This window comes from Rhinoderma darwinii, chromosome 10 (assembly GCF_050947455.1).
Source record: "Rhinoderma darwinii isolate aRhiDar2 chromosome 10, aRhiDar2.hap1, whole genome shotgun sequence".
NCBI lineage: Eukaryota > Metazoa > Chordata > Amphibia > Anura > Rhinodermatidae > Rhinoderma > Rhinoderma darwinii.
This window is the reverse complement of record NC_134696.1, coordinates 50,193,977-50,209,628: the sequence shown is the minus strand read 5'-3', so window position 1 is coordinate 50,209,628 and position 15,652 is coordinate 50,193,977. Positions and strand designations below refer to the sequence as shown.

At 42.5% G+C, this 15,652-nt stretch overlaps 1 protein-coding gene across 1 annotated transcript in view; it reads right to left on the bottom strand.

The window, feature by feature from the left end:
• Nucleotides 1–2,692: 2,692 nt before the first annotated feature.
• Nucleotides 2,693–15,652, bottom strand: part of LOC142661448 (suppressor of cytokine signaling 3-like) — a 42,167-nt gene continuing 29,207 nt past the window's right edge. Inside the window, exon 2 of the mRNA XM_075838842.1 lies at nt 2,693–3,919. Within this exon, the coding sequence (XP_075694957.1) occupies nt 3,169–3,822 (654 nt within the window). The 5' untranslated portion in view covers nt 3,823–3,919 and the 3' untranslated portion in view covers nt 2,693–3,168. The remainder of the gene's footprint in view (nt 3,920–15,652) is intronic.

The following is a 15,652-nucleotide window of genomic DNA, read 5'->3' as shown; positions in this document are numbered from 1 at the left end:
TGTGTGTTGTGCTATCTACAGTGGGGGATGCATTCCAGTGCTCTCAAAGCCATGGTCGACATGACAGTGCAGAACTGCTCACACTGAAGCAGCACTACACTCATTAAACCCGTTCAAGTCTGTCAACGTCTATATACGTGACAACTGCACGGTGCATCGGAAGTTGGAACGCATATAGCCGTATGGCAGTCGTGAAGGGGTTAAAAAACTATGACTTAAAATAGGAAAAATAGAAAATTCTAATTTAACATTTGCATTGCTTTAAATGGAAAATTCTCCATAAAACTATTGCTAAATGTATCAATATTGACTAGTAAACAATAATGATCTCCAAGCAGGCCTGATACATCTTCCAGTTGATGTAACATATTACCTTTGGTTGGAACCAATACCATTAGCACCCCAGGCATAACATTTAGGGCATGTGCACATATAGTGGAAATTTTGGCTGTGGAAATGGCTGAAATGTTACTGTGCGTTTGGCTGCGGATTTCACCATTTGCATTCAAATTAGAGAAATCCATGGCAAATCCAGGAAAAAAACGTGACTGGAAAAGCATGCCCTCATATCCGCACAAATGTTGTAAAACCTCATTCACATGCTTTGTATTGTACTTAGCTGTGGATTTTTATGTGCAGAATCTGCACCGCTAATCCACAGCAAATGCACGATATGTGAACATGGTCTTATTGCCTTGACCTCTTGTTATTGATCATAATGGCTAAACCCATACTTAGGCCGGATTCACACGAGCGTGTGCGTTTTGCGCGCGCAAAAGGTCTGCAGAAGCTCTGTGTGTCATCACCATATGATGCGCGGCTGCGTGATTTTCGCGCAGCCGCCATCATTATGACACTCTGTTTTAATGTATGTAAACAGAAAAGCACGTGGTGCTTTTCTGTTTTCATTCATAGTTTTGACTGCTGTTGCGCGAATCACATGCGGCACCCGGAAGTGCTTCTGTGTGCTGCGCGTGATTTTCACGCACCCATTGACTTGAATGGGTGCGTGATGTGCGGAAAACGCAGAAATATAGGACAGGTCGTGAGTTTTACACAGTGCTGCGTGAAATTCACGGCCTGTCTGAACGGCCCCATTAACTAACATAGGTCCGTGCGGCACGCGTGAAAATCATGCGCGTAGCACGGACCTATTATATGTTCGTCTGAATAAGCCCTTAGACTGTCATTTGGAAACCAAACTGACAGCAGGACCACGGTAAACTTGTTTATCTCTATATTCACTGCAAGAAATTATTTGTTTTGCGCACGTTTTGTTCATAAAGGGTGCTCTATGGACAGGATATGTGGGATATGTCCATAGAGCCATACCTTTTCTTTACCATCTACTTGTAGACATGAAAAACTCGAGATGTCGATTTTTGATAGCAGGATATTAGAGAGCAGTCATCTACTGGAGGTTTGTAAATGTCTACAAATTGTTGACTTGTCTTTGCTCTTCAAACACTGGTCCAGCCATGACAGGGCAACGCAGGCGGCGTCCTAGGAAGCAATTGAGCCTGAAACCAAGTCACCTAGAATCTCTGATACTATGACATACAACTGAGAATAAGCCAATAAATGGTTGGCAGATAATTTCTTAATAGTTCTGAATATAAAGTTTGGTGCCAACTGTTCAGTGTTGACTTCTTATTGGTGACATGCGTGTGTACCATAGTGTAACTATAGGGGGTGCGGAGGATGCAGTAAAACACAGTCCTGGAGCCTGATGGAACCAAAAGGGCCCTCTGCCCCATATATTAACGTGTGATCATTGCAGAGTTTGCATTTTGGCCTTGAAGCTTACGCCTTTGTAGTTGGTGATGGTAGATTGTAGACAACAGGAATACTTTCATTTCATTTCTAATGTTCCTGACTATTACACCTTGTTGGTTCTGTGTGCGCACGTGATACAACGCTTTTTGGATTCTCAGTCATTTTTTCAGTGTTCAAAGCACAAACAGAAAGAGCTCCCTAAAAGGGACGACAACTGAATTGCTTGGCTGGTGATTGTCCAACAACCTTTCCAGGACAACATTAAGTCATTCATTTTAAGTTGACAAAAGTGGATATGGGTCCAGAGGCAGAGAGGGCCCACTCGCGTCACTATGGGCATCCACGTGTTTCTATGGGGAAAAACACAAGTCTTATACAGTCAAATACAGTCTAATCATTTCTATGGGGAAAAACACAACAGTCTAATGCTACTATATAGGTTCTTTTTTGTGTCTTTGTGTTAATGTTATCCATCCCTTGATGTTGAGCAAGTAGTTATGTTGCTGTTTCCATCATTACACTTCAGTTTAGAATCGGGGGGATATTTCTGACAGCTATGAAGCCCTGCAAAAAGTTATTATCTACAGCAAATTTTACACCTACATTGGATGTTAGGAAATTGTGTATATTAAATCAAGCTTAGGTTCATATTGTTTATAACTAGATCTTCCAGGGGATGTTAAAAGTGATTAGGCCTACTGGAACAAGGGAATGACCGTTTCGGAGGCTAGCATACTACAGGGCAATGTCCTGGTAGGATTTTAGCATGCAAAGATTATGGAGTGGTATGGTCGATGGTATGTGTCAGGGAGTATTCATTAATTCAACGGGATCAGTGTGCACACAGCACAGAATATGTTATGTTTATTATATACATATAGCGCAATGAAGAACAACAATGGACAAGACAGAACAGTCTCGTGTGTCATTACCTTTAATATCTGAAAGTATCAAGGGTATAGTTTAAAATGAAATTTTCTCTGTTGCCTTTTAACTTGTTATTTTGTCTAATGTCACATACTGTTCCATTACAGACGTCATGCTCCTTATCTCACTGTGTCTGCGAGATGCTGATAAATTAATACAGTAAGGAAATAAATGTGAAAAACATAAAATATCAGTCAAGTGTTTCCTCTAGATAAAAGCCATCTCTTTCTATATATAAAGAAAAAAAATCTGCTGTTCTCTGCACCAGGGTCATTTTTTTGTCTTGGTACGATATTTTCTGTGGTTTTTGAACAAGTTCATTTATTTTTCCTTTTCTGTATGACCTCATACTGGAAGTAAGAAAACATGGAAACAAAAGTCCTGTAGGCAGTTTTATTTAAGAGACTGCCATGAGTTTACTTTCATAGTCTCTCCTGAAGTGTTTTCCAGCTTAACTCAATGTATCTAGTTTGGAAAGGCATTCCGGAGCATCTTAGACACAGGAAGTTCTTCCAAGTTCCCGTCGGAACCGGAAGCTTCTGCAGGCATGCTGGCCACCACTGTCCTTTTGCATAAATACTGTAGAGACACCACTTTACAATTTAGTGGTTGTGTAAGCATAAGAGGGACAGGATGCTCTTTACCTTCAATGTAGCACAGATTAGAGTCAGACTCTCCTGCTGCTGTCAAGCGCATATAATGTTCAACCAGCTTCACCACACATGGAAATGTTGGAGGACTTTCTGCTCCCGCTACTGTTTCCAAGTAGAAAGAAGTACCTTCTAGTTTAATACGTAGATTGGTAATGCCAGCAGATGTGCGAAGGCTGAGGGTAAACAGGTGGTGATGGTCTGAAGAGTCACGGATAAGAAAGGATCCAACAGGCTGATCAGATAAGAGCTTTTTGGCTTCAGTACCGGAGAGGGTACTCCAGTAGTAGCCAGTGGCCTCCAGCCTCTCAAGTGCTGTCTCCACCCTTTCATAGTCTCCACAGAAAGATTTGTAGTGGTAAGACAGTTGGGCAGCCTGTGAGCTCATGGCTGCAAGGATGGATGATGGACAGAAGCGGCGATGGAAGCAATTCCAGCGAAGTGTGACCATCGTCAAACTAATGAACATGGACTGCTGCACGTTTTGAGAGGGAAGACCCAGACTGGTTGTGCTTAACTGTTTGCACCACTTTTAGTGCTCACCTGTGTCCACCTTCCCAGTTCATCTGTAAGGCAAAAAACAGAAAGTTAGGTGATGATAGGCAGATGGTGTTGTATGATGACTTTAGTCATGGCTAAACAATCCTAGTATGGTCCCTCTCAAGCATCTAAGTTTTTTTAGTAGCAGTGGAGAAATGCTATTCCTTTTATATCAAGTAAACTTGTGATAACTTAAAGAGGCTCTGTCACCACATTATAAGTGCCCTATGTCCTATATAAGGAGATCGGCGCTATAATGTAGATGACAGTAATTCTTTTTATTTAGAAAAGCAATCTATTTTAAACCACTTTATGAGCGATTTTTAGCTTTATGCTAATGAGTTTCTTAATGCCCAAGTGGGCGTGTTTTACTTTAGACCAAGTGGGCGTTGTACAGAGGAGTGTATGACGCTGACCAATCAGCGTCATACACTTCTTTCCATTCATTTACACTGCACTAGCGATATAGTTATATCGTTATGTGCAGCTACATACACAAACATTACTGCAGTGTCCTGATAATGAATATACATCACTACCAGCCAGGACGTGATGTTTATTCAGAATCCTGACACTTCTGAATCTTTTCTGTGAGATTCCAGCAAGGCAAGCGTAATCTCGTTTGAAATGACAGGTTACATCGTAATCTCGCGAGATTACGTTTGCCTTGCCGTAAATCTAACAGAGACGCTACAGGCATGTCAGGATTCTGAATAAACATCACGTCCAGGCTGGTAGTGATGTATATTCATTATCAGGACACTACAGTAATGTTAGTGTTTGTGTATGTAGCTGCACATAAAGATATAACTATATCGCTAGTGCAGTGTAAATGAATGGAGAGAAGTGTATGACGCTGATTGGTCAGCGTCATACACTCCTCTGTACAATGCCCACTTGGTCTAAAGTAAAAACACGCCCACTTGGGCATTAAGAAACTCACTAGCATACAGCTAAAAATCGCTCATAAAGTGGTTTAAAATAGATCGTTTTTCGAAATAAAAAGCATTACTGTCACCTATATTACAGCGCCGATCTCCTTATATAGGAGATAGGGCACTTACAATGTGGTGACAGAGCCTCTTTAAAGAGGCTCTGTCACCACATTATAAGTGCCCTATCTTGTACATGTACATTATAAGTGCCCTATCTTGTACATGATCGGCGCTGTAATGTAGATTACAGCAGTGTTTTTTATTTAGAAAAACGATAATTTTTGACGGAGTTATGACCTATTTTAGCTTTATGCTAATTACTTTCTTAATAGACAACTGGGCGTGTTTTACTTTTTGGCCAAGTGGGCGTTGTACAGAGGAGTGTGTGACGCTGACCAATCAGTGACCAATCAGCGTCATACACTTCTCCCCATTCATTTACACAGCACATAGCGATATAGCTATATCGCTATGTGCAGCCACATAAACACACTATAACGTTACTGCAGTGTCCTGACAGTGAATATACATTACCTCCAGCCAGGACGTGATGTCTATTCAGAATCCTGACACTTCGGTAACGTTTGTGTGAGATTTACATCAAGGCAAGCGTAATCTCATTTTAAATCTCATTTAAAGTTCACAGCGTAATCTTGCGAAATTACGCTTGCCTTGCTGTAAATCTCACAGAAATGTTACAGAAGTGTCCGGATTCTGTAAAGACATCACGTCCTGGCTGGAGGTAATGTATATTCACTGTCATTACACTTGAGTAACGTTAGTGTGTGTGTATGTGGCTGCACATAGTGATATAGCTATATCGCTAGTGCTGTGTAAATGAATGGAGAGAAGTGTATGACGCTGATTGGTCACTGATTGGTCAGCGTCTTATACTTCTCTCCACAACGCCCACTTGGTCAAAAAGTAAAACACGCCCAGTTGTCCATTAAGAAACCCATTCGCATAAAGCTAAAATAGGTCATAACTTCGCCAAAAATGATCGTTTTTCTAAATGAAAAACACTGCTGTATCCTACATTAGAACGCCAATCACATTATGTACAAGATAGGGCACTTATAATTTGGTGACAGAGCCTCTTTAAATCTATAATTAGAGAAAAGACTCGTCAAAGCAGAAACAAGTGTTATATACTGCATGTAGCTATGAATCTCTAGCTGGGGACATCTCTAAATGCTTTTATGCCCAAGTGACACCAGGGAGGTTACAGTAGCACAAGGGTCAAAACCATACAGCAGTTAATACTAGGATAACCCATTAGCGATCATCCTATTTTAGGCCCTAATAACCAAGCATTTTTTCTATTTTCTTTTTTCATCATCGCATTTCATGAGCCGTAACTTTTTTATTTGTTACGGCTTGATTATGTTTGGTGTTTCTTATAATGTATTGTATAACTTAAAAAGGAAACATTTTTTTGAGAGGGGGTGGATAAAACAGTAATTCCGCCAATGATTTTTAGGTTTTGTTATTACAGCGTTCACCCTGCGGTATAAATGACATGTTAACTTTATTCTCAGCATCAGTACGATTACTGAAATACCAAATTTATATGTTCGTAAATGTTTTACTACTTTCGCACAATAAAAACACTTTAAAAAAAAAAAAAAAAAGATTCGTTTTTGTGTTGCGCATTCCAAGAGCGTAACATTTTACCCCCTGGCGACATCTGCTTTACATGTGCGGTGGATACTGCCAACGTATGTATAGAGCGGGCTCAGGAGCTAAGTCCGCTCCATACAGACCGCGTGACAGCGGTTTATTATCTCTGATCGTGTTTAATCACTTAGATACCGTGGTCAATAGCAATTGTGGTATCTAATCCATTAGACAGGGAGGGGTCCTCTGTCACTCTATCGGCCTCCTCACAAAGTGATTGCGGGGTACGGATGGATTGTCATGGATAATTCAACACTATTTGCATAAATTATATTAGGTCAGCTAATGGAAACGGGAAGCTTAAAATTCTCCTCAGAGATGAGAGAAGGTTAAACTGACATGTGGCTTTTGAATGGAGTGGAGATATCCATCTGACCCCCAAATTCTCGCCTACGTGGTCCCTGCTGATCGGGAAACTATGGGTGTCAACTGGCAGACTGCTCCTGCCCAGTCAGTCATTGTCATGACCTGCCTAGAAACCTGCATAGGAAATAACTTACTGTAAAGCCTTATTCACACGAACGTGTCCGTTTTGCACGTGTAAAAAATGCAGCATTTTTCCTGCGTTGCATGGTGCTTGTCAGCATTTCTACGCGCGTATGTCATGGGTTTTTTACATCAGCAAAATAAACTGAAGGAGGTGGCTTTCTTTTTCTCATAATTTCTTTAGCAATTGTTGCGTGAATCATGCATAGCACACGGATGTGCGTCCGTGTGCTGTCCGTGATTTTCCCACACCCATTGACTTCAATGGGTGCGTGATGCGCAAAAAACACACAAGTATAGGACATGCAGTGAGTTTCACGCAGCAGGCACACGCTGCGTGAAAAACAATGAATGTCTAAATGGCCCCATTGACTTGCATAGGTCCGTGTGACGTGCATTATTGTCACGCGCGTAAGGCCTCATGCACACGACCGTATTTTTGTCCACCCGTAAATACTGGCGTAAATACGGGTCCTTGGTCACACGTATTCGACCCGTATTGCACCAGTATTTACGGACCCGTGCCCGTAAATACGGGTCCGGTGTCACCAGTATTCCACCCGTATTTACGGGCACGTTTTTTGCTGCAAAATTGCACTGCACTAATCGGCAGCCCTTCTCTCTATCAGTGCAGGATAGAGAGAAGGGACAGCCCTCTCCGTAATAAAAGTAAAAGAAATTCATACTTACCCGGCCGTTGTCTTGGTGACGAGTCCCTCTCTTGACATCCAGCCCGACCTCCCTGGATGATGCGGCAGTCCATGTGACCGCTGCAGCCAGTGATTGGCCTGTGATTGGCTGCAGCGTTCACATGGGCTGTAACGTCATCCCAGGAGGCCGGACTGGAGGAAGAAGCAGGGAGTTCTGGGTAAGTATGAACGTCTTTTTTTTACAGCTTTATCTATATTGTGATCGGTAGCCACTGTCCAGGGTGCTGAAACAGTTACTGCCGATCGTTTAACTCTTTCAGCACCCTGGACAGTGACTATTTACTGACGTCGCCTAGCAACGCTCCCGTAATTACGGGTGCACACACGTAGTCACCCGTAATTACGGGAGCCCCATAGACTTCTATGGGCTGCCAGTGCCGTAATTACGGCCTGAAATAGGACATGTTCTATCTTTTTCAACGGCACGGGCACCTTCCTGTAAGCATACGGGGAGGTACCCGTGGCCAATAGAAGTCTATGGGCCCGTAATTAAGTTTTTACGGTCGTGTGCATGGGACCTAACACGGACGTGAAATAAGCTTGTGTGAATTAGGCCTTATCTAAGCCTAAACAGGTTCCCTAGTTAGTCATGACAAGTTCTACTGCCAGAAAGCACCTGTGGAGCCCCATGATCGGCAGAGACCACATATGTAAGAATTTGGGGTTGTAGAAGTGCATTTTTTCGTATAGCATTTAGAAAATATTGTAGGCATGAGCAAGGCCACTACTGAGCCCTCACACAATTCTTCATGTGGTAATGTGCTTTGTGAACAGTAGCAGAGGAATGTGCATTGTGGGCTTCTTATCACAGGCCTGAGCTGCCGCTTCCCTTTATGGGGTTAGTTCATTCACACTTTCTAGTATTTGATACTGTTATATGTTTATGGTGGTGACTCATTAATATCTATTGCACAATAAATATTTTAGGTCAGTGATTCATTCTTTAATATTCCTTCTCATTAATCCTTCACAAAAGTTTGGAAATTCATGTTTATTCAATGTTATAAAAACCACATGAATTTCCTATGTTTATGTTCTCCACTTGGATAGAGATATTTCTCTGAAAGACAGAGAACTATGTCTTTTTCCTCTCATTTTCTAATTTTGGGGACTATGCAAAAATGTTAAATTGAGAAGACAATAAGGCTCAGTCCACACAGAGTTTTTTGGCGCTGATTTTGACACGGAATCTGCATTGGAATTAGCGGCAAAAAACATCCGAAAACGCCTCTCATTCATTTCAATGATAGGCTGAGGCATTCCCCCCTCCCCCCCGGTGGCTTTTAGCTGCTTGTGGGGAAAAAGCAGCATGTCCTTTCTTGGCACGGTTCTGCCTCTGACCTCCCATTGAAAAAAGCGTTTTTCCCGGCGTTTTTTGCAGCGGTCCTCAATAGCCGTGGCAAAAAAGCGCAGGCTGGTCAAATTCTGCATCAAAATTCCTGAAGGATTTTTGAGGCAGATTATTTCTGCCTGCAAAAAAACTCTGTGTGAACTGGGCCAAAGAATAATTTTAGTCTGTAACTAAAACCTGGGTTCATGTCACCAGCCTTTATCTTATTATTGTTGACTTACAGTCTACAGTGTTGGGAACCTCAGAAATTTCAGCCACACCTGGGTCCTGGAGCCATAGAAGGTCAAAAAGTATTTGCGCTGTTTGAGACCTGTACTATAAATTACACTAATAAGATTAAGAATCACTGGTCCAGAACTTTAGCCGAGAGAGACAACCTATCCAAGAAGCCCATATTATCAGTATGTTTTTGGAGTGTAGGACAAAACATGAGGAACTGGAGGAAATCCATTAAGGCATGGGGAGAACATAGAAACTTAATGCAGAGGTGTATTGGATTCAAACCCTGGACCCAGTGCCAAAAGGCATTAGTGCTAACCACTGAGCGTCCCTACTATCTGATTTTGTGACTCCAGGGTTTCAAGACAGTAGCACTAACCAATGTGCCACCATACTTCCTATTGAGTTATTATGTTGCTCACAGGGGCATTTTGCTTCCCATGAAATGTTTCAAATAATTGAATTCTTCCCATGCACTCGTGTTCCTTCATACGCTTCATATGACTTTGAATAGTCTTTCAGGGTTCAACCCAATAGCCCGGGGAGACCAGAGAACAAAGAAACCACTATTCTGCAATTCCAGGAATATTACAGCTATTGAACCTCATTACAGACAATCTAATCTGAGAAGTAGCAGAAATGTACCAAAAAATAAGTAATTTTCATCCATCATCTAGATGCTCCCGGCCTCACGAAGGATCCAGATATGGTCACGAATACCCCCTAGCAATAACTAATAGATGTGAAGCACTTACAAAAGGAATGAATAAGTCAATCTGATATTGCAGGAATTCTGTAATTGAATAAGAGACAACTAATTTCAGCCTTAAGTCAGACATTATATGATGTATTGTGTCATTAAAGCAGAGTTAGAGATGCTTATTCCCAGAAAGTAACATTACTTATCTTTATTCTGATTTGTTACCGTCTTACTGGGAAGTGCTCTTCAATTAGCATGTAACAATCTACATTTTTAAATACCTGAACTACACAGCCTTTTTTACAGCAGGAAGAGCAGAAATGCCAGATATTAATGATATTGGTGACATAGAAAAAAGCCTTTCCATTGATTCATGTTTATCATCTCGTTGTGTTCTAAGCGATTGCCGTTGTGCATTATTCATTGGTTCTAATACTGACTGTAAACTTCACGGTGTGACTGTATATTCCGGGTGATTAATAGCTGCTAACACTTTAATGAGTGCCGGCCAACACTGAAACCCCAGAGCAGCATGTTACGAGCAATTCAGCCTGGGCTTATTGCTTGCAAGGAAATGACTATACCTTCCAAAAAAATAGAGATATTTCTTACTGTCTGTCCAGTGCACATAATTAAATGGGATTCCCCTGTTGAAGTAATGACATATTGTGCCTACGGTCACTATATTAGGCTTGATAAACACTACGTAATAGTTACGTCCTGCTACAGAAAACCAATCTAATTGCCTAAACCATCGTTCAGTCTATAAACATGCTTCTTTTCAGGAAGCTCTTTTTGGTATTTTTTTATTAGTTACACGGAACAATTCGGATTTAATATTCTATGCAGCCTGACTCATCAAGGGAGTCATCTGGTTTGGACAGGGCCATTTTGTAAGAAGGCCTCTCAAAAATTAGCAGATCACAGGTTCTGGCTGCAGAGACCACCAGAAATCATCTGTGATCTCCAGGGAATCCCAGCAGCAAGTGTTAACATTTTCCTGCAGTGCCACCACAGGGGGAATAAAACATTACATGGTGTACGTTGAAATCAGTGGTCTGTACGTGTAATTAATGGACAGGCTTTGGTATGGGGGGGTCGATATTGCATGGGGGCTGCCATGGGGGCATTATACTGTGTGGGGCAGCCATGGGGGCATTATACTGTGTGTTGGCAGCTATGGGGGCATTATACTGTATTGGGACAGCTATACTGTGTGGGGACAGCTATGAGGGCATTATACCTTGTGGGGGCATTATAATTTGTGGGGGCAGCATATGTCGGCATTATTCTGTGTGGGGACATTATCCTATGTTGGGGCAGCTATGGGGGGCATTACACGGTGTGGGGGAATTATCCTGTGTTTGAGCAGCTATGTGGGCATTATACTGCGGGGAGGCACTATTGGGGCATTATACTATGTGGGAGCACTAAGGGGTCTGTAAAGGATCTGCCAGGCACAACTTCTGTGGATACTCCCATAGGTAATCAGTCTGCACCTGAGTCTATGTCTCTGAGACTGACTCCATCTTCCACCACTCAGGATGGCAGGCTTAGGAGTGGGAGAGCCTATCGCAGCCTGGCCAGACGGAGCTAGCTCCCGCCCTCTGTCTATTTACCTGCCTTTCCTGTTCCTCCTTTGCTTGTGATTCTTCTCGTGTGGTTTCCTGGCCCAGCTACAGCTTCTATCTATTTGATCCTGCTCCATACTGACCCTGGCTTTCTGACTACTCTCCTGCTCTGCGTTTGGTACCTCGTGCACTCCTGGTTTGACTCGGCTCGTTCACCACTCTTGTTGCTCACGGTGTTTCCGTGGGCAACTGCCCCTTTCCCTTTGCTTGGTGTTCCCTTGTCTGTTTGTCTCGTGCACTTACTGAGCGTAGGGACCGCCGCCCAGTTGTACCCCGTCGCCTAGGGCGGGTCGTTGCAAGTAGGCAGGGACAGAGTGGCGGGTAGATTAGGGCTCACTTGTCCGTTTCCCTACCCCCGTCATTACAGGGTCATTACAATGTGTGGGGGCAGCTATGGGGCATTATACGGTGTGGGGGGCACCTATGGGGCCTTATACTGTGTGGGGGCAGCTTTAGGGGCATTATACTATGTGGGGGCACAAAAGGGTCATTGCGCTTTGTGGAGGCAGCTATGGGGCATTATCCTGTGTGGGGGCATTATCCTGTGTTGGGGCAGCTATGGGGGCATTATACTGTGGGGAGGCACTATAGGGGCATTACACTACGTGGGTGGCACTAATGTGTCATTACATAGTGTGGGGGCAGATATGGGGGCATTATACTGTGTGGGGGCAGCTTTAGGGGCATTATAATGTGTTGGGAGGCACTTTAGGGGCATTATACTGCGTGGGGGCAGTGACCCCTATTTTGGAAACTACTTCTCTTAAGGCATCGGGGCATTATCCTATATGGGGCAGTTAAAGGCATTATACTGTGTGGGGGCTACTAAGGGGTCATTAAACTGTATGGGGGTCCAACTGGGTTGGGTCGCTCTTAGAAGTGTTTCACCACCCCTGTGCTAAACCCCTAGCTATGCCTCTGATGGATGGGTCAGATCACATGACACACCATCAGTGGCCATAGTCGAGCCTCAGTGAAGCACAGCGGCAGGATACCTTGAGCCCACCCTCCCTCCACCCACACAATTATCATTATTTTCAATGTTGCTTATTTTTCAAACGGAGCTAAGTACTAGCACCTAGCTACGAATAAAGTCTCAGACAAAAGTGGGTCCCAGCCTCAGAAAGTTTGGGAACCATTGCTCTAGAGAACAATACACTTTATAGCCACAGTCCACCGCAGATAATTGAAGGTGGTCTCAAACAAGAGTCCGCCCCCCTTTATTTATACAGAATGCTCTAATTTGGTGTTAGAAAAAGGGTTTTATAAACCACACAACCCATTAAACACAGGAATACATAGTAAAGATATTAGATATTTATAAACTGTATAGTGTACTATGGTACACAAAAGATAATAAGATCCATCAACATCAATTGTCCTGCCTGTTTGATATATTTTATATTTGCTGACTACATACTGTAGTTAAAGGGGTTGTACAGGATTAGAAAAACATGGCTGCTTTCTTCCAGAACCAGCGCCACACCTGTCCATGGGTTGTATCTAGTATTGCACCTCCGCTATATTGAAGGGAATGGGTCTGAGCTGCCGTACCACATACAACTTGTGGACAGGTGTGGCACTGTTTTTGGAAGACAATAGTCATGTTTTTTTATTCCTGGACAACTCCTTTAAAGAGGGCGGTGTAATGTTTTCTGTATGACGCTGTCCAATCAGCATACAGTGTGATCATATAGTATAGAGCTTCTATTCCCGACTGTGTTTTCAACTGGCGATATCTCCGGTTGTGTCACAGCTAGAACTGCGATCCTGGTGTTATATGAAAGATGAGAATCTCCTCTTTCATAGACCGCGTTCCAAATTATTATGCAAATGTTATTTTTCACTGATTTTCCTAAATAGTCGATGCAAATGACAGTCAGTATAATCTTCAAGCCATCAACCGTTGGAGTATAATGCAAATTTTATTGAACAAATCTCCTAATGATAACAGGGGTTTTTTAGAAGTAAAAAACTCAAAATGCACTGTTTCAAATTATTATGCACAACAGAGATCAAAACATTTTAAAGGTTGTAAAGAGAACTAAAATGGTAATTTGTTGAATTTGCAGCATCAGGAGGTCATATTTACAGAAATCAAAAGCTCTTTCAATAAAAAAAAAACTTAACAGGCCAAGTTACATGTTAACATAGGACCCCTTCTTTGATATCACCTTCACAATTCTTGCATCCATTGAATTTGTTAGTATTTGGACAGTTTCTGCTTGAATATCTTTGCAGGATGTCAGAATAGCCTCCCAGAGCTTCTGTTTTTATGTGAACTGCCTCCTACCCTTATAGATATTTTGCTTGAGGATGCTCCAAAGGTTCTCAATAGGGTTGAGGTCAGGGGAACATGGGGGAAACACCATGAGTTTCTCTCCTTTTATGCCCATAGCAGCCAATGACACAGAGGTATTCTTTGCAGCATGAGATGGTGCATTGTCATGCATGAAGATAATTTTTCTATGGAAGGCATGGTTCTTTTTGTACCACGGAAGAAAGTGGTCAGTCATAAACTCTACGTACTTTGCAGAGGTCATTTTCACACTGTCAGGGACCCTAAAGGGGCCTACCAGCTCTCTCCCCATGATTCCAGCCCAAAACATAACTCCACCACCTCCTTGCTGACGTCGCAGCCTTGTTGGGACATGGTGGCCATTCACCAACCATCCACTACTCCATCCATCTGGACCATCAAGGGGTGCACGGCACTCATCAGTAAACAACACGGTTTGAAAATTAGTCTTCATGTATTTCATGTATTTCTGAGCGAATAATAGCTTTATGCACACTTGCAAACCTTTGGAGGATCCTACACCTTGAGGTTCGCGGGACTCCAGAGGCATCAGCGGCTTCAAATACCTGTTTTCTGCTTTGCAATGGCATTTTAGCAGCTGCTCTCCTAATCCTATTAATTTGTCTGGCAGAAACCTTCCTCATTATGCCTTTATCTGAACAAACCCGTCCGTGCTCTAAATCAGCCACAAATCTTTTCACAGTACGGTGATCACGCTTAAGTTTTCTTGAAATATCCAATGTTTTCATACCTTGTCCTAGGTATTGCACTATTTCACGCTTTTCGGCAGCAGAGAGATCCTTTTTCTTTCCCATATTGCTTGAAACCTGTGGCCTGCTTAATAATGTGGAACGTCCTTCTTAAGTAGTTTTCCTTTGATTGGGCACACCTGGCAAACTAATTATCACAGGTGTCTGAGATTGATTACAATGATCCACACAGCTCTAAGACACAATACCATCCATGAGTTTAATTGAAAAACTAATAATTAAATGTTTATGACATTTAAATCCAATGTGCATAATAATTTGAAACACGGTGTACATCACCAGAACTGTTTTAGGTGGTCCACAGCCTGAGATATGGCTATTTGAAGTGATCCCCTTTTTCTCCAGCCTCAGACTCTCACACTGTGTGAAGCAGCTTATAGGACAGTGTCAGAGGCTGTGAGGAGGCTCCACCTCAGGAGAATCGCTGCTGTTGACACTCACTTGTCATGTATAGCCTTATTTGCATATTCAGAAAAAAGCGAATAACTTCTAAATTAATAAACTTTTTGGGACACAATTTTCACTAGCATCATTAGTGTGACAGCGCCTATAAGATTAGCTAGGAGATAGGGCATTACTAAACTAGTGACAGATCCTCTTTATTGTTATTTGAGTGTGGAGTTTTACTTTGAACCAGTCATAAGCTATTTTGTTTCAGGGAAATTGAGTCTGCTTTATATTTCACAATGTCTGTTTTTATAATAATCATACTGCTGCAGACGATTTTTGCTTTAACGGGGTTAACAAGCTAAATGAGGATCCGCTAGCAGTTTCAGCAGCTGAAACACTGCGAGTGGCCACAAATTTCTCCTGCTTGAGCCAGTGCAGGGGAAACGTAGACAAGCATAAAATACATTTTCAGACTCCAGTGCAAGAGTCGTTCTTTGCAGTGGCTCTCCGCTTTGGTAATTGAGTGGGGTCCTGAGCAAGGAAACCCCCTCTATAATGTCCATATGCGCTAATTGGACATATGAACAGGAA